This window comes from Abramis brama, assembly GCF_963993115.1.
Source record: "Abramis brama genome assembly, chromosome: 18".
NCBI classification, from domain to species: domain Eukaryota; kingdom Metazoa; phylum Chordata; class Actinopteri; order Cypriniformes; family Leuciscidae; genus Abramis; species Abramis brama.
Genome location: NC_139980.1, coordinates 34,280,665 through 34,300,800, shown reverse-complemented (window position 1 = coordinate 34,300,800; position 20,136 = coordinate 34,280,665). Strand labels below are relative to the sequence as shown.

Below are 20,136 nucleotides of genomic sequence, written 5' to 3'. Positions count from 1 at the left end.
CTGTATTTGTTTTTCATGTGGGTCAGCGTAGAAAATTTCTTTTCGCACAGATATGTGGATGCAAATGGAAACAGGACATCGGTTGCCGCTTTTGACAGTGCCGCGTGCGTACTCTGTTGCTACTGGCAACCAGAACTCTTCCAATGCGCATGCCGAGAAAGCAGTCTGTTATGTGAGTTTAGAAGGACGTTCTGCGATTTCAGACTGTCTGTGAATGCGTCTGCTTTCTGCAGCCCCCGCTGCTGACAGCAGACCGAAAAAAAACAACAAAAAAAACAACATTTCTTCTCTCTGATGATGTGTGAATGACGAGAGCAGATATTATGAGACTAGTAGGCAGTTTAGTTGTTGTTATTTTTGGTGTTGCCTTGTTACGGCCGACAGTAACTGGTTTTGAGTAATAAAATGCCTGTTTGAGACCAACCGCTTGTCGTCCTTCTAACGTCCAGGCGGAAGCTACATTCATTTATATTTTTCCAAAATGATTTGGCGACCCCAGAAATCATCTCGCGACCCCAATTTGACCCTTCGCAGGGAGCTTGATTGACAGGTGATCTGACCAATCATACTTCGCCATCCGCCATTTTGTCCGACAAAGCAGTCAGGAGAGTTAGTAGATTAACATGGGAGGATTTGAACTTGAAAATCGGAGTGTATTGATGCCCTTCCGTGGTTAAAACAACATTCATTCTTATGTTTGTTCATGTTTATTTGAGGCTATAAATTAACTAGAAGGAAGAGACGATCGGTTCACGAGCAGCTTTAACTGATGCTCTTCAGCGATCTGTCACGACACATTTAAGAGCCACAAACGGTATTTATTGTTTAAATTTCTTTCAAAAAATGACCAAATTTGAAAGGTGAGGCTTTGTTTAATATGTTTAATATCAAACGTAACCGAAAAGTAACCTGGTCTGTCCTGTCTGTCAGTGTGTTGTCAGTCTCCTCTCTGCTCCGCGATGTATTTTTCACTGCGTGAGAACATGGTGTGGCGTGAGAACGGCGTAGCTTGTCGGACATAGCGACAGTAACTAAGGGGGGCGGGTCTTTGCGAACGGTCAATTGGGGTCGGGACCCCAAGGTTGAGAATGGCTGTTTTAAACAATAATTTGGTTGAAATAACAGAAACAAGTTGAACCTAAACGTTCTCCTCCCCTCTCCTCTCCTCTCCTCTCCCCTCCTCTCCTCTCCTCTCCCCAACTCTCCTCTCCTCTCCCCAACCTCCCCTCCTCTTCCTCTGCTCCTCTCCTCCTGTCTCTTTGCTCTCCTCCCCTCCCTCAACTCATCCTCACTCTGCTTCTCTTCTCCCCCTTTTGCAACCTGGACCTTATTTCTAGCATGACATAAGTTAATTTACTCACCTAAACAATTTGGTGTAACTTGCATTCATTCAGGAGATCTACTCACAATTGTTTGGGTGAGTAAATTAACATATTTCATGCTAGAAATAAGGTCCAGGTTGCAAAAAACAGAACTTGTCTTTTAACTAGTTCAAAACTCTAAGCAATCAACTATAAGTAATCAAATATTTATTGAGTGTCCTTTTTCTTTGTCTTTGTCTTTCTGATAGATGGATAATTTTGTGAAGGACAAACTGTCTGAGTGGAACCTTATTAATTTAATCCCTGCATTTGAAGGTATGTAACAATCCATTTCATTGTTAGAATTAAACACCATGCCAATTTTCATTCTCTTTCTCTCATGTGTAATACTGCATAGTATTGTAAGTACTGGTTGAATAAATGAATGTTGTGTATTTTGCAGCCAATCAAATTGAAGAGCAAAGCTTCTTCCTCCTGGGTGGAGACGACTTGGTCACCCTGATACCACAGCTTGGGCCCCGGCTGAGGTTTCAGCAGCATTTTAAGAAATTCATTGAGGTACGCTAAGGATAAGACCTAGACAAAATGGGCTTCATGTGTTTCAAATGTAAAAGATGTTTAGGCAACAACTTAAGAACATTCTTTTCACATCTGAAAACGAGGCATAACATTTATTCCACCTCAAATTATTTCCAGTGTGGTCAGACTGGGTGCCATCGATCTTTTGACCGCATACGTTCTTTCAGGAGACACCTTTTGGGGCATGTTGTTGAATTTGAACCAGAGCATGAAAGCTTTGTTGAGCCTGCTCAGTCAACTTCCTTAGATCCACACTCTAATGAATTATGTGAGGTGGGATGCAGTGGATTGTGTGAGGTGGAAGATAGTGAGAGTACAGTGGAGCAGTGGGATGAGCTTGAAGATGAAAGTATAACAGACAGAGTTGCTCTCTTCCTGGCTAGGCTGAGGTCGAAATCATCACAAACATTCAGTGGAATTAAGGATGTGGTAGAAAACACCTCACACCTCATTAAAGACATAGTTGGTAACCTGAAAAGAAAAACTGTCTCTTTTTTAAGAGAGATAGGACAATTTGAGAATCAAAACGCGACAGAACTGTTGGAGCAGTTTGAAGCAGCTGCTGAACCTTTTCGTGGGTTTGAATCAGAGTACAAGCAAATTAAGTATTTTTCTCAGTCTGGATACTTTTTACAGCCAGAGGCAGTACCTCTCCCTGGCTTTTCCTATACACAAGAAACTGATGGAGTGACAGGAACTGTGAAACAAGTGGCTGTTCGGGACACTTTTCAGTATGTTCCACTAAAGCCTATGCTAAAACTGATCTTGGAAACTCCTGGAACAATGGAGAAAATCAGTGACTGGCGAAAGCTTGAAACTACAGCCCTTGAGGATTTTAGAGATGGTGAAGTCTTTAGAACCAATCACCTTTTTTCTGAGGAGTTCTCTGTTCCACTTTTAATTTATTGTGACGATTGTGAAATGGTAAATCCACTAGGCTCAAAAACATCTGTCCACAAACTTGGTTTTATCTATTTCACAATTAAATGCTTGCCACCAGAGTATCTCTCGAGCTTAAAGTCTCATTTCTTGTTGGCAGTGTACAAGTCTGATGATGCGAAAACATATGGGATGAATGCTGTTCTACAGCGAATTGTGGATGACATTAGAGACATGGAGGTTAATGGTATTCTCATCGAGACCCCACATTTCAATGGCACTGTTAAGGTTGGAGTGGCTCAGGTCTGTGGGGACAACCTTGGGCTCAACAGTATCCTTGGTTACACAGAAAGCTTTGCCGCCAATAGTGTATGTCGATGGTGTAGGGTGCACAAACAGGTTTTGAGGGTCCAAACTTTTGAGGATCCTTCATCATTGCGTGATAAAGTGAACTACCTCTCAGACTCCCTACTAAACAACCAAACTGAAACTGGCATCAAAAGAGAATGCTGCCTCAACAAGTTGCTGTTCTACCATGTAACTGACAATGTAACTCCTGATGTAATGCATGATGTACTTGAAGGAGTTGGTGGTTATGAGATGAAGCTTGTTATCAATTCTTTAATTGAGCAAAAACTGATAACCCTTGAGCAGTTAAACTTTAGACTGACCAGCTTTGATTATGGGTTTAGTGATTGCCGCAACAAACCATCTGCCATCAAGCCTCAAGAATTGAAAAATCCTGATGGAGCACTTAGGCAAACTGCAGCGCAGACATGGTGTCTACTGAGACTGCTTCCCCTTATGATAGGGGATTTGGTGCCAGAGGGAAACAAACACTGGGAGTTGCTCCTTTCATTACTTAGCTGTATGGAGCTGATGTTTTCCCCTCAATTGACACAAGGGTCAGTTATCTTTTTGGCATATTTGATTCAGGAACACCATTGTCTTTTCTTAGAGCTATACCCAGAAAGACACTTGAAGCCCAAACATCACTTCATGTTGCACTACCCTGGAGCCATCAGAAAACTGGGGCCAGTGATTCACTTTTGGTGCATGCGTTTTGAAGGGAAACATGGCTTTTTCAAACGGGTAAGCCATGTGACTTGTAATTTTCGCAACATTTGCAAGACACAAGCCTTTAGACATCAGATAATGATGTGCTACACCCTGTTGTCTGGCCAGCTGTTCACTCACGATTTAGAAGTTGGACAAGGATCCACAACTCTCCTCGGAACCATGGACGATTTTGACAAGGTCAAAAGTGGCTTTGGTGATGTTGCCGTTTTTACAGAGGTATACTTGCCATCTTGGATCAAGTACAAGGGTACACGCTACAGGCCAGGGATGACTCTTCTGGTGTCTCACTCTGCTGATGGTGAGCCTCAATTTGGCACCATTAAGAGCATTGTGATGGTGAACTCAAACATCAGAGTGATTGTGAAAAACTGGGAAACTACAGGCTTTGACAGGCATTTTTTTGCCTTTGCCGTGTGTGCTACCTCTGCAATAGAAGTTGTTGACCTTGATTCTATTGCTGACCATCACCCACTACATGTCATGAGGTCCCACAAGGAGAGTTGCAATGATCGCTACGTTTCTTTGAGATACAAGTTATTTTAGATAAGATGCATTGTAGGAATATTGTATATAGTTAGTTGATCTTAACTACATTTTGTCTATAGCTTTGTCCTTTTGCCACCTCATTTATTTCTGATGATGTTTAATACAATATGTAATCTCACTGCCGTGGAATTATCGGTAACACATATAATGCATCTTGTAAGTACCTTACAACTTAAAGGAGAACTCCGGTCAATTTTAACATTGAGCTCATTTTTTTGTAAATTTGGAGTGCTGTCAATACAGAAATCGGTGTTGCCTACACCGTATTATCCTCTTTTTAAAATTTGCACCCTGTTGACTTCAATGGGGCAAGTTTTAAACCTGCTTCTTTTAGCCTCTTAACATCCTTGATGTGTCATTACAAGTGCACAGGTCATGTGAGTGATTCCATCAGAGTGAACACGTGGTGAATCTGACTGCAGTAGATGTGAAAGATATTAATAAAAATGATGTTATTTCAGCCAGCGCACATACCTGTATTTTCTTCCTGTTTTCGGTCGAAGTCCATAGTAATCGATTGTCGAGTTCACGCGTGTGATCATAGGTAACCTATGCGTGTGAACTCGACAATCGATTACTATGGACTTCGACCGAAAACAGGAAGAAAATACAGGTATGTGCGCTGGCTGAAATAACATAATTTTTTATTAATATCTTTCACATCTACTGCAGTCAGATTCACCCGTGTTCACTCTGAAGGAATCACTCACATTAGCTGTGCACTTGTAATGACACATCAAGGATGTTAAGAGGCTAAAAGCAGGTGTAAAACTTGCCCCATTGAAGTCAACAGGGTGCAAATTTTAAAAAGAGGATAACACGATGTAGGCAACACCGATTTTTGTCGTTGTTCCCTGTACTGACAGCACTCCACATTTACAAAAAAATGAGCTCAATGTTAAAATTGACCGGAGTTCTCCTTTAACCTTTTTTGCTTAGAACAATTTAACCAATTTATTCCATGTCTACATTTCACCTTGGTGCAATAGTCATTATTTCTTTTACATTCTTTAAAGGATTCAAACCCCCAAACTGAACCGGCTGGTGCCACTCCGGCCCTGGAATTGCCATTAGAGCCCACTACCCATGTTTTTGAAGAGCTTGGAGCAACATTTGTAAGTTCACTTGTTAAAAAGACTAAAACTGCATTGACCATTGGGAGACTAAGTGTGGTTAACTTCAGAGTTAACACCTTCTTTTTTTACATTTATATTTTTTTGGCAGAATATCCGTGAAGTCCTCAATAAGACACCTGAAGGGAAAAGCTTGGTTGTGAGTCTAGATGAACACAAGCACGTTTCCATATCTGAGAGGAGATCGATGGTCAGGATCCTCGTCTCTCACTTAATTGAACGTTACGGAGAAAAGTAAGATCACTACTTTCTATCCCCCTTTCCAATACCCTACCCCATCCGTAAGCAGCTACTTGTTACCTTTGTTCGTATTGATAAACTATTTTCATTCGTTCCTTGAAGCGCCTATTATTATCGCTCTACTTTTTGTACTCAACTAGTCCCTATTGCCATAGCTGATCGTGATATCTACCATAATCATGCTTAGGTTAGGTACTTCTCTTTTTTTTTCGAAGTACCTGTGTAGTATGACTATCAGCCATACGTGACACACTAACGGTGGCAACAAAAGCATCGCAAAAAAGATTCAGGGACCCATCTTACACTCATATTAGGCGTAACAAAAACCAGATACATATTTGAAGAAAAATACGCAGGGAGAAATAAGACCAGGTAAAAAAATTATACATTTAAACAATCTCCCAGCATGCTTTGCCAGGCCGCATTAGTCTTGCCTTCTGTCAGCAAGGCAAAAAACGCATGAGCACAAAGGATGCTGGGAGATCGTTTGGATGCATTATTTTAAGCTGTCCGTATTTTTGCCCGCATATTTCTTTCTAATGGAAATGCTGGTTATTGTTGCGTGTGACATGATTCTTAAAGTGTGTGTTTGAAATAATTACAGTATGTGAAAAAGTGTGTATTTGGAATAATTACCGGTAGGCTATGTGATGTTTATGACATCACCCTTACTGTGTCATATATTCCCGGTCGTAAGGAAGCATTTTGGCCCAGAATGTCAGCATACTTCAGCACTATGGGGATCATTGTAGCACTGCAATGACTCATGTTGCCAATGCTAAAGTGCAGCATTACCATAGCTATAATAGGGGGTGAATCATTCATCCCTTATGATATTGATAACATGTGCTTGAATGGGGTGTAATTAGTGGTAATGCATTAAAGACACCAAGGTAATAAAATAGCTTATCCTGATTGTCATGACAATCAAGAATTGTTGAAATCAATCCCACTTACTTATCTCTCGCACTTCCCCATATCTTCCCCGATTAATCCGTTCCCCGCTTCCATTTTCCTCCTCCCACGCCCAACACCCCTCTGGTTTAACTCTCAGCTCTCTTCTCTATCTTGATTCAGAGTGTTATGTGTTTCACATAAGTGAATAAACAAGACAGATCTTGTATCTAAAACAGAACTGCCACACCCAAAATTTTAAACTCCTGTTTTTGTCCAGTCCAAATTCAGAAGCCAAAGCAATGCTGGCAAAGGCTATAGTGGACCAGTTCACAAGCTTGCGTGACTGCCAAGGCACAGGCTATGTAAGTAAAGTTATTATCCTCATTACAATTTACACTCACAAAAAGTTGCACGGGAATTTGGAATGTGTAGTGATATTGTTAAAACAGTTTTGTTTAAACCCTATTGTATAAACTCTAAACTGATCACTTGTGGTGGAAATAGACAACAGCCAAATACAAGAAATTATAGCTGGCATATAATGACAGTCATGGACTCAAAAAATGAACTGGGCGTTTTTATTACACCTTATCAGAGTAGTGTCTGAAAGCACTGGGGAGACTGTTTACATGAACTACATTTGTAGTATTCATTACTCAGTTTTGTCTGTCTGTTTGTTACGGACCACCATTGCGTCTGAAATAAAAAATACTTACTGGTATTTATAAATAACTGTCAAGCTAAATATATTCCTTTTCTACCTTCTAAACTTGAGGATGCATGGTTTACCCCTGGGAGGCACCATAAACCTGCCACGGGATTCCTGGAGGAGCGCCTCCGGAATGTCCGAAAAAGAATCCGAAGTGGCAAGCGGGGGGCAGCAGCACAAGTGCCACAAGAGCCACTAAGGATTATACCAGGTACAGTAAGATGTCTTGCCCTTGAATTTCAATCCAGTTAATATCAATGCAACTGAGAGTAGATAGAAGTGATTTTCTATGCTGTTTTAAATAACTTTTTGGACTTGACCTACAGTGGCATGCCAAAGTTTTGGCACTCCTGGGCCCAGTATTTCAAACATAATCCACCAGGATTAATCCTGGGCTGATCCAGATTTCCAGATTTCAGATTTCAGATTTCAAATCCAGATTTCAGCCTCTGTTGGGTATTTCAAAACTTTTGTGACTAATCTGGATCACTTTGATCCCAAAATGCAGCATTATAATGATCCAACCTGAGAGGTGGATTTGAAGGTGATCCCATGTATTTGTTTCACATATATTCATTATTTTTTTAAAAGTCTGGAAGTTTTACTGGAGCATTTCCTCACTAATGGAAGAAAAACAGTTTCACTATTTCCAAAATTAGTGTTTGTACACATTTTCATTATTACACAAAATAGTGAAGAATTCTTTTAAAACAGTCTTAATGTAATTTAGCAACAAACTACTGAAAAAGGTCAATATGTTGCATGAATAACTTCATATTTCCCTTGACAGACAGGAGTAACATCAATCAACCTACCTTTATTTATAAAACACTTTTTCATACATAGAAATGCAACACAAAGTCCTTTATATTAAAGACAAAATAAACAGATGAAGAAACAAGAAAGAAGCCCACCTTTACCCATCAAGTCTCCCAGATCCCAGATCCAAGAGTCACACACAAATATAACATATACTCATGCACACATGTAATCACACACCAACATATATTCCATAAAATGATTATTACTCTAAAAGCTCCGTCCCATAGCTGCATTGGGGAGTCGAAGACACTGCAAGTTTAAATAAAAATGTTAAGATTAAGTAAAAACAATAAAAGCAGCACACCATGCAATAAAATAAGTTTAAGGAACCAGATAAAATTAAATAAAATAGAATAAAATGGGATTAAAAAGAGCTTTAGTCAAAGAAGATATTCTATTAAAAGCTTTACTAACATGTAGCCGAGTAATTCCACAACCATCTTGGGTCGTACATATAAAACAAGTCAGTGTGCTGTTTGATAGCAGCCTTAAGCTGAGAGAATCTGAGCAAACACTGACTTTATGCAACAGAAAACTAGTTTATGACTTTTATTTTGTACTTTTGAAGGAAGTATATTGAACTCACTGCCTTTAGATTCTAAATTACACCTCACTTCCTGTTTCCTGTCTGTGATCCTGGGGGCGGTATGGATTTGGAAATCTCTATCTGAGAGGATCAGGATCATTTTAATCTCATCTCGCAAAGTTTTGAAATACTGGGATAGAGAACTCTGATCCATGGATCAGGATAGTGGGATTTAGAAATCCGGATCATTTTGATGTGGATTTCAGATTTTAAAATACTGGGCCCTGAAGATTCATGATAATTTACACTCCTGAAAAAATTTCATAGCATTTATTTTCTGGTTGAATCTGAGTACTGAGTGCTTTTCAAACAGACATTCAGTGTTGCAGTAGGTAGAGATATGAATCCTCAGAAGGGTGCCTAGATCTCCACATACCAGTGTACAAGTTAATTTGGAATATGTCAATCAATCACTGCTTGTTGGAATTGATTGATTTTTCTGCTGATGACAGAACAAATTATAAGCGGGGACCGGGCAGTCCAGTTGACAGAGTGGTTGAAAAGTAATGTGTGGCCACAAAGCCAGGTGGCTGCTTACATGGAGGAGACGGCCATCCACAGGGCCAAGTGGATCCGGGCAAATGGAACAAAGGCGGTGGTGAACATAATGATGGAGTTTCCACGTCTAGTGGACACGCCCGGAATGGTGAGCTTGCATCTCAAATCGTATGTGTGACCCTGTTAAATATTTGTGCCCCATTGCTTACTAAATCATTGACTTTTCCTGCACTTTTCCTGGACTTAGATATCCCAAGATTTTATGATGCTGCAGCCCGAGGCCCCAGACAAATTGACAGCAAATTGGAACACACTATTCGCCCCAAGGATCATCAGTCTGGCACAAAAAGAAAAAACGGAGATCACAAAAAACATTGATCTTCTTTCAGCAGGTAATGTTATTTGTAGAATGTTGATTTGAGATTTACGCTTGTGGGACACTGGGACTTCTCTTCTGCTTATACATTGTTTATTGTTACTGTATTGCAAACAATTAATAAATGAACACTTTTCGGTAACACTTTACAATAAGGTACACAAAAAATGCTTAGTTACTAGGGAACTACCCATTAGTTCCTGATTAGTTCCCTAAGGAGTTCCCTAGTAACTAAGCATTCTTTGTGTCACTTATTGTAAAGTGTTACCAGATGAACTAATCAGGAAATACTGGTTACTTACTAGGGAACTAATCAGTTAACCAGTACTTACTGGTGAACGCCCAACTCAGCCTTATTAGGGGACTACTGGTTAGTAACCAGGGAAAACAATAAGTGTTACCCACTTTTCCAATATTGTGAAAAATCTTCCTTCCTCCAACCATAAGATACATTTACTGTTGTATTTGACTGATGAATCTATCATATATATTTTACAGACAAACAAGGGGAGGTTGCGTTGCAGCTGCTCCCGGTGTTGCTGCCAACCGGGGTATACAAGGTTGGCAAAAAACTGTGCCGCCCCAGCCGCCTTGAGCTCAGCAGGGCTTTTATTGATGTTCAGCCTGTAAGTTACAATGATTTGTACCTGAATTTATCTTTCTTCCTTATTATGAAGCTAAGGCATAGCACGTAAATCATGACAACTCTGGTGATATTGCTGTTGCTGTTACAAGTACCTGACCTGTTCAAACAACTTCCTTTTGTTTTGTTTTTCTTACAGGTTGGAACTAACTTGGCGGAATACCTGACAAAGGCACCCACAGAGTACCCCTTTGTACTCATGTTGGGGGACGGGCATCAGTGCTCCCAGGCCTTTGTTGTCATCAATGGGACGGCTCTGGAGCACCCTTCCCTTCTGGGAGCTGTAGATGTCTGCTTTAAGGCTTTTTTTGTTTTTGACATCGCATACCCAAAAGTTTGCAGCAAAGTTTGGGAGTTTATCCAAACAGCGCTCTTTGAAATCCCTGGACAAGAGGCAAATGAGGTCAAAATTCTCCGGGCTCAATTTAATTCCATTTAAATTTGTTGCATTCTTGCATTAAATATTTGTTCTATTGTTTGTTTTATTAACTATATACTTTTTATTGTTTTTAAATGGTGTTCTCTGGTTCTGATATTGTGCAGCACTTTGGGCGAATTTGTAAATGATCTTCAAAATGAACTTGAACTAAATGTTTAATGAATTGCTAATGAATTCATTTTAAATTGTAAATTCTTTATGAAATGAATAAATATTTTTAAAGACCAACTCATGTCAATTGAAGATCTTTTAATTGGTAAATAAGAAATACAAACATGCATTGATAGAATCATGTTTTGAATATTATCTTTAATTTTATAAAATAACTGTACAAGTTGCTCTCATAATGCAAAGGTTAATTGAAAAAAGTAATTTTAATCCAAATGATACCCATGACCCATAATTTGGGTTGTATTCTTCAACCCATTGTTTAGTCAGTTCAACCCAACAATTTAGTAATTTCTACCCAACTTTGGGTAGAAAACATAACCCAACATGTTGGGTTAAATCAATAACCCAACTGGGTTGGGTTAAAATAACCCAGCGCTGGGTGAGACCCTTTTTGACCCAGCAGCTGGGTTATAAAATAACCCAACTTGGGTTGTTTTCAACCCAGCAGTTTTTAGAGTGTATAATGTTCTATGTGTATGGAAGGTTAAAGAGATGTGTTAGTCTAGATTTAAACTGACAGAGTGTGTCTGCTTCCCGAACAATGGAATGAAACAGCATGCTAAGCACAAACAATACTGGACAATGAACTGAATTAACATAAGGAAAGATACAGGCTACACGTGATAACGAACTCAAGTACAACTTATAGAAACAAATGACAAACGGGAACATAACCCATTCTGCCACACTCGGTGCAGTATTATGTCCTTACTTTCATTTTCAGAGAAATGAAATACATTTTAGTGATACATTTGAACAGACAACAGATCTTCTGTTTCCCAAGACACAAAAATGCGGCCTGAATGTTACACCTACATTTTTGTGTATTGTGAAATGGAAGACAAAAATTTATGACACAAAGGGGGTGGGATTTTACACCCATTTCTTGGCAAATAAAAGGTGTGCTGCCTTATTATTGAAACCTGCACAGCATCTGACTGTTAGCAGAACGGTAAGAAAGTTCATGAATTTCACTGTGTAATACAAGTACATTTATTATTTAACTAGTGTTTCAAATAGTATTAATAGGTAATATATTTTTAAGTTTTAAATAAATGTAATTTTTAAATGTTTTTGTCATTATAGCTATAATTGTGTTATTTTATTGTTCTTCATGTTGTGAAGCACATACTTGGAAGGGTGTAGGTTTGCTTTGAAAGCTGGTCAGGGAATATTGCAAGGAGGCAGGAGACAGTCTGAGCTTATAATAAAAAAGAAAAAAATGAGATTAATCCCATTTCAGTTTTGAAAAGGTGTGCATAAATGACATACCAAAAATAAAAAGGTTTCTGCTCAAAAATCATTCTGACTGTACAACCATTGTATCATTAGAAAGCAGACACTTGAGAGTTTACTAGTCCAGGCTGTTATTAATACATAAAACATAAACAGCAACAACAACAACAAAAAATGGATAGAGATAGATCTAAGACAATGTCAAAGTGATTTTTGCCTCTATTTCTGGTTCTTTCGTTCTCCCTCAGCGATTATTTGTCTTTTCTGAAATTATCCCATTCTTCTATAGGTATCTTGGTCTCCTTCTCCGTGGCACTGGAATAAAGACTCGCAGGGATTCTTTTAATTTATTAACCATTTTGAAACAATTTTGAAACACTCCTCTCACAAATATCCCCATTCTAATTGGAAAGAAAAAGTAAAAATAAAACTGAAAATGTACACCATTCCTTCATCCGAAAACGGTGATGTAACCGCAATTCCAACTAACCTTAGAGATTCACTCTCATGCCTCGACGTGGCGTGGTCTGATATGTTCGAGACTGGAGACTCAGCGATTGACTCTATGAAGCACGAGACTGATTTTCTTAAAGGAGCTCCTCCACAGTGGTTGAATTTTAGCACATCAGAGAACTCGCCGTTTGTAGAAAGGGATTGCTTTAAAGATTTAATTCAGTTAATTGAGCGAAAAAAAAGGAAAAGATGTCTGATCACTGAAGTTTCTTTACAATACCAGCCTGGCAGTGGAGGGTCAACCCTCGCCATGCAGGCGCTCTGGCATTTTCACAAAGACCTCAGATGTGCCAAAGTGATCGACTCTGATTTAGACGATAAAAAGCTGCCGAAACAAGTGGTGGACCTTTTTCTCCTGTCTAATGAACAACATGCAAGACATGATCCGAAAACAGTGCTCCTGTTGCTGGACACCAAGGAAAACTCAAACAATGATCAGCCAATCAAGAATTCTCTCTGGAAAAACCTGACTGACGAAATACGTACGAGGGACATCAGTACAGACACTCCAGCTGTGATCATTTTAAACTGCACAACTACAACTGGTCCAGGAACAGGCAGTGTGGAAATTACAATGACGCTCACTCCAAACGAGAAAGAGAGGTTTGATCAAAAAAAACGAGAGCTGAGTAAGAAATACAAGACAATGTCAGAGAACTTCCATGCCTTCAACATAATGCGGGGAGGTTTCAGGAAAGAGGACGCCGAGAAACTGATCACAGCAGAAATGGTCCAACATGTTAAAAAATATCCAAAGTCCAAAAGCACAAGACTTCTCAGTTTTTTGGCTTTGATAAATTCATACGTCCCAGGCTCACACTTGTCGAAGCTTTTGTGCGAGGAATTCATTGCACAAACAGGCCGTCCCTCCGACGAGGAAAATGGTCCATTGGAAGCAGCAATGAAGCCTTTCATTGATCTCATAGTCACATTCTCCTTAGGAAAACCAAACACCGACTACATACGCATGGCACATCCAATGATTGCTGATGCATGTGTGAATATGCTCACTGAGAACAAACTGACAAGATTCAACATCGCTTCTGACTTCTTGCAAAACATGGTAAAAGGAAAGGAGAGTGATTACATGCGGATTTGCAAGAGAATGTTAACCATAAGGGTCGACACAGAAAAGGACAAGTTTTCCAAACTGATTCTTGACCTCACGAGGAATCAAGAGGAATGCATTTATTTGTTGAAGCTGGGTTCAGGTTTGTTCACCAAAGACCCTTTTTATCCTCAAGCACTTGCACGTTTTTATTACATTGTGGTAAAAAAAGGAAACAAATTTGATGAGGCAGAAAGCTGGGCAAAAGAAGCCATTGCCAGACCTCCCAAAAAATCGTATATTATTGATACACTGGGGCAGGTTCACAAAAACCACTTGCGGACCATTCTGAAAGAACAAACACGCACAGACACAGATGTGGTTTTGGGCATTGCAAAGTCTGCTGTTACAGCGTTTAAAGAGGAAGAAAAAGCAGCTAAAGGCGAGTCAGAAGACAACACCATTTTCAACAACAGGGGCTACTTTGGATGTCTCCAGGTGTGCAAGATCATGTATGATTTAAGTGCAAAAAACCCTCTTGAACAAAAATACAGTAAACTCATCAGTGATCTCAAAGGTGACGTTGAGGATAGATATGATTTCTTTGAATGGTACCTGACATTCTCAAGACCAAGGATCAGTAAAAGTGACCCGCCCTACCTTCATAAAGAAATTGAAGAGTGTTATAAGCGATACTTTGCACAGGAGGAGCAGACTGATGAAGCCACCCTGAATGAGAAAAGAATGAAGTCTTTTGGAGGACTACTTCATTTCCCCAAATCTGATATCAGTGTGCTTCAACAAAATCAGAGTGCATTTCAAAATCCACAATCTGATGACGAAACCCAGAACATTCTCTACGTTTCTGCCAACATCCTCCTGAGTGTGTTTGATGAGCGGTCTGAAGAAGCAAAAGAGCTCCAGGCCAGCTTACACAAACTTTGGGTGAACGAAGAGAAATACAGAAGTCCAGAGTTTTACCTCTTGATTCTTTTGCTCTTTTGGTTTGATGAAGCGCAGCCAAGAATCCCGGACCCTCCAGACCTGGAAAATTGTGTCCTATATATGCGTGAATCATATGAGAAGAAGTATCAGAAATACCTTCGCGGTCGCTATCTGGTGCCTTTGTTCTTCTTTGGGGACGGGAAGGGTTTGCAGAAACTGGTTCACAGCTCAGAACTACAACTGAATGATCCTCCTGACTCGTTGGAGCTCCTCTTAGACGGTGACGTTAATTGTCTCCAGCGGATCAGCGGCGAGGTCAAGAAAAATCAGGAAGTGTTCGCTATTAGAGATGGGAAACAGATTCAAGTCACTCCTCATAAACCGGCCAGTGTGTACAGACAAGGCCAGGTGTCTTTCTACCTCGGCTTTAACATCAGAGGACCTGTTGCCTTCAACATCAGATATACGTACTGAAGTAAAGTATCAGATACTGTAAGTAAAGCATGCTTCATATTTCAGACTATTAAATGTTTCGGTAACACTTTACAATATAGGGTTCATTAGTTAAAGGAACACGCCGACTTTTTGGGACTTTAGCTTATTCCCCGTATCCCCCAGAGTTAGATAAGTCCATACACACCCTTCTCATCTGCGTGCCGTAACTCTGTCTGACGCACCCACCGCTAGCCTAGCTTAGCACAAAGACTGGAGGTAAATGGCTCCAGCTAGCATACTGCTCCCAATAAGTGACAAAATAATGCCAACATTTTCCTATTTACATGTTGTGATGTGTATAGTCACAGCGTGTACAAATAACCAGGGGGACAGTGTTTTGGGAAAACACTGAAGCTTCCCCGGGCGCCGCCATTGATTAGCGGACCATCACCTGCTGTTAGCATTCCATTGACTCCCATTCATTTTGGCGTCACTTTGACAGCGAATAACTTTACATCTGAGGCGTTTAAAGACTCCATTTGTCCATTATTTATTTCTAAAGAAACACGAAAATGTATAAAAGGCTCCTTTACCTTGTATCTTACGTTATGGCCCCGTAGAAGCCGTTTTTGTAAAAATAGCCATAACCACGCGACTCTCTGTCGCACAGTAGAGAGATTACCGTATGGACAGGAGGAGAAGCTCTCGCAAGTTTCGGAAGGGAATGATTCAGATTTCTCTTGGCACAGCTACTAGAAGACAGACGGGTTGCTCACGTCACATCTACGTCTTCAAGCTCAGTTTGAGTCTGCGCAGTCGCTCAGCCATCAGGAAGTGAGTGCTTCTAATTGACTTCACTTTTCTCCATTGAATCCAATGGGGTCGCTGTGTCCATTTCTTTTACTGTCTATGCAAATAACAAGGTCACGTGAGACACAGCCATCTTCTAACCGTATACATGAATATCAGTCACGTGACCTCTTACGTCATCCGCTCTTTTTCCAGTTGACTGCCGCCATTTTGAGTACCTACCGAGTACTGTCTATGGTACTGACAAGCATTAACTAGCTAGCTTGCAACTATTTACAGGTTCGTACGGATACAGTAAATGGCTACGAAAGACAACATTTCGCACCTCGAACTACCAATCCTGGCATTCAATGATACTATATGTTGATCCGACTATTTTAAGTGTGTGTTTAAATGGTCCAGGGGCAGAACTTTTGCCAAGCATGTCAGAGGTTCTGGGTTCTAATCCGCACTCATATAATTATTTTTTTTTTTTCTCATCAAAACCGATTATATTTATCAGTGGTTGTATATCAGGCAGGGACACGTTTGTGTGCAGTTTGTTTTGTAATTTCACCGGAACGAATAGAGAGTCTCTCCACACTGAAGCGCGCGTCCGAGTGAAGACGATAGACGTTGTTGTGCGCGAGCCACAAACAAACACAGTATCAGCGCCACTGATCGCAGCGGCAACGAGCACTTTGATCACTTGATTTCAGAAACAACACATTTCAGTGCTAGATCACCCCTTATTTAACAAATGAATGAAATGAATGCTCTGCTAGTTAACCAGTTTTGTTTATTTGTATTGGTACATTCGTGCCGTGAGATGTTTCGAAAGTGGTGGGGACATGTCCCACCCGCAAATTACGGCGTCTTTTTTCGTCCTGAGGTAGCCTGTAAAAGGATATTTTGGGGTCTCCTTTTTTGTTGTTGGACCCCACCGCACAACATATTGAAGGCATAGCTAGCTAGTTTCTTTGCGACTGAGGTGAATCAGGTACTCAAGATGGCGGCAGACAAGTTTTCGAAGTGAATGACGTCAGTGAGGAGACGTTGGTGACATCATCTGATATTCATCAAGAAGTGCGTGCAGCACAAGCCTATGAGCACAAGCCCTGAAAAGTGAAGCTAAAACATCTCGATCGCCCCCCGGTGACTGGTCCTAGTATAGGTCATAATTACAGTCTATGATCTATACATACTGGGAACTATATTCTCAGAAAGCGAAGCACTGCTACTTGGGCGGAGTGATTTTTAGCTGTATTTTTAAAAACTAACATAAACAAAGATGAATAAATACTGTAACAAATGTGTTGCTCATTGTTAGTTCATGCTGATTCGTACATTAACTAATGTTAACTAAGGAACCATAATGTAAAGTGTTACTAATGTTTCATATTCGCCAAGCATTTGTCAGTAATGAAGTTTGATTGTGTTCGAAATGTATTTATGTCTCAGTGAAAGATTTTATTCCCTTTTCTCTGCAGAGTTCATGGATTATCACATGAACACTGTCATTCAGAGTGAAAAATCACCTAAATTACATTATTGACCCTGGAAATCAGATCCATCAGACTAAATGAGAGAGAGGGGGTGGGGGGGTTGGGGGGGGGGGGGGGTGACTTTCCTCTCAGCCTAATGTGAAAAAAGACTACGCAAAGTATGATGCAATTTTTATTTTTAATCATGTTTATTTAATATTCAGTATGATAGTTATATTTAAATTGTATGATTTATCTGCTTGACTGGGTGCGAATGATTCTCTAGACTCAAATGTCACAAATCTTGTCTTTTAGAAAATCTTTAAAAAAAAAAAAAAAAAAATCACCAGTTTATGTAAAGTATGATACATAATTTAGACATTTTAGAGCATTTTCAGAGGTAAAGAACGTGTTAAGGAAGAGAGAGAGAAAATATGTTTAAAAAATATTAGTTATAATGCTGGTGGTGGGTCGGTGAGTTCAAACTATCTTAATTGTTTTGACCACTACATATTTAGTTACATAGATACAATACATAGACATTTGAGATGCATTTGTTATTCGTCGCAGTGTGTCTATACATGTCTTCCAATAATATTACAGTATCACTTGCTGTGCACATATCCTGTTAATATGTTTATTAATATGTCTCTGCATGCAGAATAAAAGAGTAAAAAATAATTACATAGAAAATATGATGTCTCATGGTAATTAGATCAGTATTGTTCATTATTTATGTTATCAGCTGTTCTTGATATTCAACTGGACTCAAATGCTGGTTTGATACCACAGATCACCGCAAAAGTTTTCATGTTTGTTTTATTATGATTGTAGGTAAAGTGAGTAACAATAAAGAAGATAATTGAAACAAACACTGTCTGGTCTTGTCTATCCAATCTTCCTTAATTTTCAGGTTTGAATTTTCAGGTTGGACTTTGATTTTTGATCAAATGTAAAATAACACTGCAGTTTATAAATAAAATATACATAAATATACAAATATACACAATATAGTTACAAAAGTTATTCAGTCAAGAACGAGTGCATTTTCTATTTGTCTTTTTAAGTTTATCTAAATTGGGACATTCCATGGACGTAATGATTTTTATTCTGGAAAAAAATTATATTCTCTCCTCTTACACTAAACCTATACCCTAAACCTACCCATCTCTCTCTCTCTCTCTCAAACACACACACACACACACACACACACACACACACACACACACACACACACACACACACACACACACACACACACACATACACAAAGAATATTTAAAAAACTTAATTATAAATGCATACTACATTTATTGTATCATATTGACAGCGAGGGGTCTATGAGCGCCTCCTGCCGGACACGGGCGGTAGTACAACAACACGAGGACGTGATTCACTTCCGAGGGCAGAAAGCTGCAAGCACAAGACTGCAGATTCAGGCAGACTCATTCACAGTTTCCCTATGTAGATCTGAAGATGATAACCCTGCTCCTGCAGTCTGAAAGTGAGCTGAATGCTACGGGGGATCGGTGAATCACTCCTCGGGTCTGTGCTCAGGAAACACCGCGGATGAGACTGAGGCCTGGTGAGTTCTGCGGAATAATCTGTGATTTTTAAACATTAATGCGTCTTAACACTTTGTTTTTCTATGAGGAACATATCAGACGTGTCTTACATCAGTTTACCGTGGTTTTACCATAGATATAATAACTGTCGTACCTTGTATTTTTTGTTCTACTTCTACACTAACACAAATACCATAGTATTACTATCTCTGAGCTATTGTGGTAAAGTTAGTTCAACGTTTGACATTCGTTAGACGTTCGGTTTCACACCAATTAAACTATCTGTGCATTTCATGTTTTCAGCTCAAACCAACTCAGATTTACTTTAACAAATGTCCTTTGCAGCACAAGCCCCATCTCAAGAATATACATTAATTAGCCCTATAATTCTTATTAAACATTTTGACCATATGGCATTATGATATCAAACTTAAAGTAAAATGTAGAAAATAGAAAAATACTCCTTTTATTGCACAAGGCTCCATTTTTGGAATTAGCATTTATATGTTTTATAATAATTTTTCAACTTTAAATGTGTGCAATACTGTAAATCCATTAAACTACAACACCGTTTGACCTAAAGGTATCAATCCAGCTGTAAAGTATTAAAAATAATATTCCCTATAATGCACAAGGTTTGTTTTTCATTATTATACTGGTATTTTTTTTTTAATAAAGTTTGTTTGAGTTGTTTGAATTCCCAAAACAGAGCCTTGTGCAATAAAAGGGATATTTAAAAAATTTCTACATTTTACTATTAGTTTGATATCATAATGTCATATGGTTAAATTATTTAATTGATTTATAGGGCTAATTAATGTTTTATTTCTTGAGATAAGGCTTGTGCTGTAAAGGACGTGTTTATACTGTACATCTGAGTTGAAAACATGAAATGCACAGATAGTTTAATGGGAACGTCTAACGAATGTCAAACGTTAAACTAACTTTACATGAGCCGTGGTATTCTTTAAACTTAAAGGAAGGAAAGGTAAAGTACTTCTTGGGTGCCATGGTGGTAATACCATGGTACTGTATCAAAGTAATGTTATACCTTTGTTGTTCTATAGCAACTGTGACACTGATGTGATCTAACACTATAGAGTTACCATAGTCTCATTATGATTAATAAAGCGTCATCATCATCATCATGATGTTGTGTTCCAGCTTGATCATGGCTGAAGATCCTCAGAGGAACTTCCGC

General features: G+C 39.3%; 2 protein-coding genes across 3 annotated transcripts in view; both read left to right on the top strand.

Moving 5' to 3' along the window:
* Nucleotides 1–579: 579 nt before the first annotated feature.
* On the top strand, nucleotides 580–10,980 carry LOC311069038 (uncharacterized protein). The gene is made up of 11 exons (XM_084091962.1): nucleotides 580–814; nucleotides 1,571–1,637; nucleotides 1,765–1,880; nucleotides 5,423–5,521; nucleotides 5,631–5,773; nucleotides 6,954–7,038; nucleotides 7,452–7,596; nucleotides 9,246–9,439; nucleotides 9,539–9,683; nucleotides 10,166–10,293; nucleotides 10,450–10,980. The coding sequence occupies exons 2-11, from the start codon at nucleotides 1,571–1,573 to the stop codon at nucleotides 10,747–10,749; spliced, it is 1,422 nt and encodes a 473-aa protein (XP_083948088.1). The 5' UTR covers nucleotides 580–814; the 3' UTR covers nucleotides 10,750–10,980.
* A 7,601-nt stretch (nucleotides 10,981–18,581) lies between these two features.
* Nucleotides 18,582–20,136, top strand: part of tbc1d7 (TBC1 domain family, member 7) — a 9,643-nt gene continuing 8,088 nt past the window's right edge. The window contains exons 1-2 of one of the 2 annotated variants that reach the window (XM_084090644.1): nucleotides 18,582–18,955; nucleotides 20,100–20,136. The exon at nucleotides 20,100–20,136 is cut by the window's right edge and continues 82 nt beyond it. In XM_084090644.1, coding sequence (XP_083946770.1) covers nucleotides 20,107–20,136 — 30 coding nt within the window. In that variant the 5' untranslated portion in view covers nucleotides 18,582–18,955; nucleotides 20,100–20,106. The remainder of the gene's footprint in view (nucleotides 18,956–20,099) is intronic. The other variant, XM_084090645.1, reaches the window with a different exon arrangement.

Coding starts and splice junctions, on each gene's coding strand:
- LOC311069038 (XM_084091962.1), top strand. CDS start 1,571: ATGGATAATTTTGTGAAGGACAAACTGTCTGAGTGGAACCTTATTAAT. Junction 5,522..5,630: donor AAGAGCTTGGAGCAACATTT/GTAAGTTCACTT, acceptor TTTTTTTGGCAG/AATATCCGTGAAGTCCTCAA. Junction 7,597..9,245: donor GCCACTAAGGATTATACCAG/GTACAGTAAGAT, acceptor TGCTGATGACAG/AACAAATTATAAGCGGGGAC.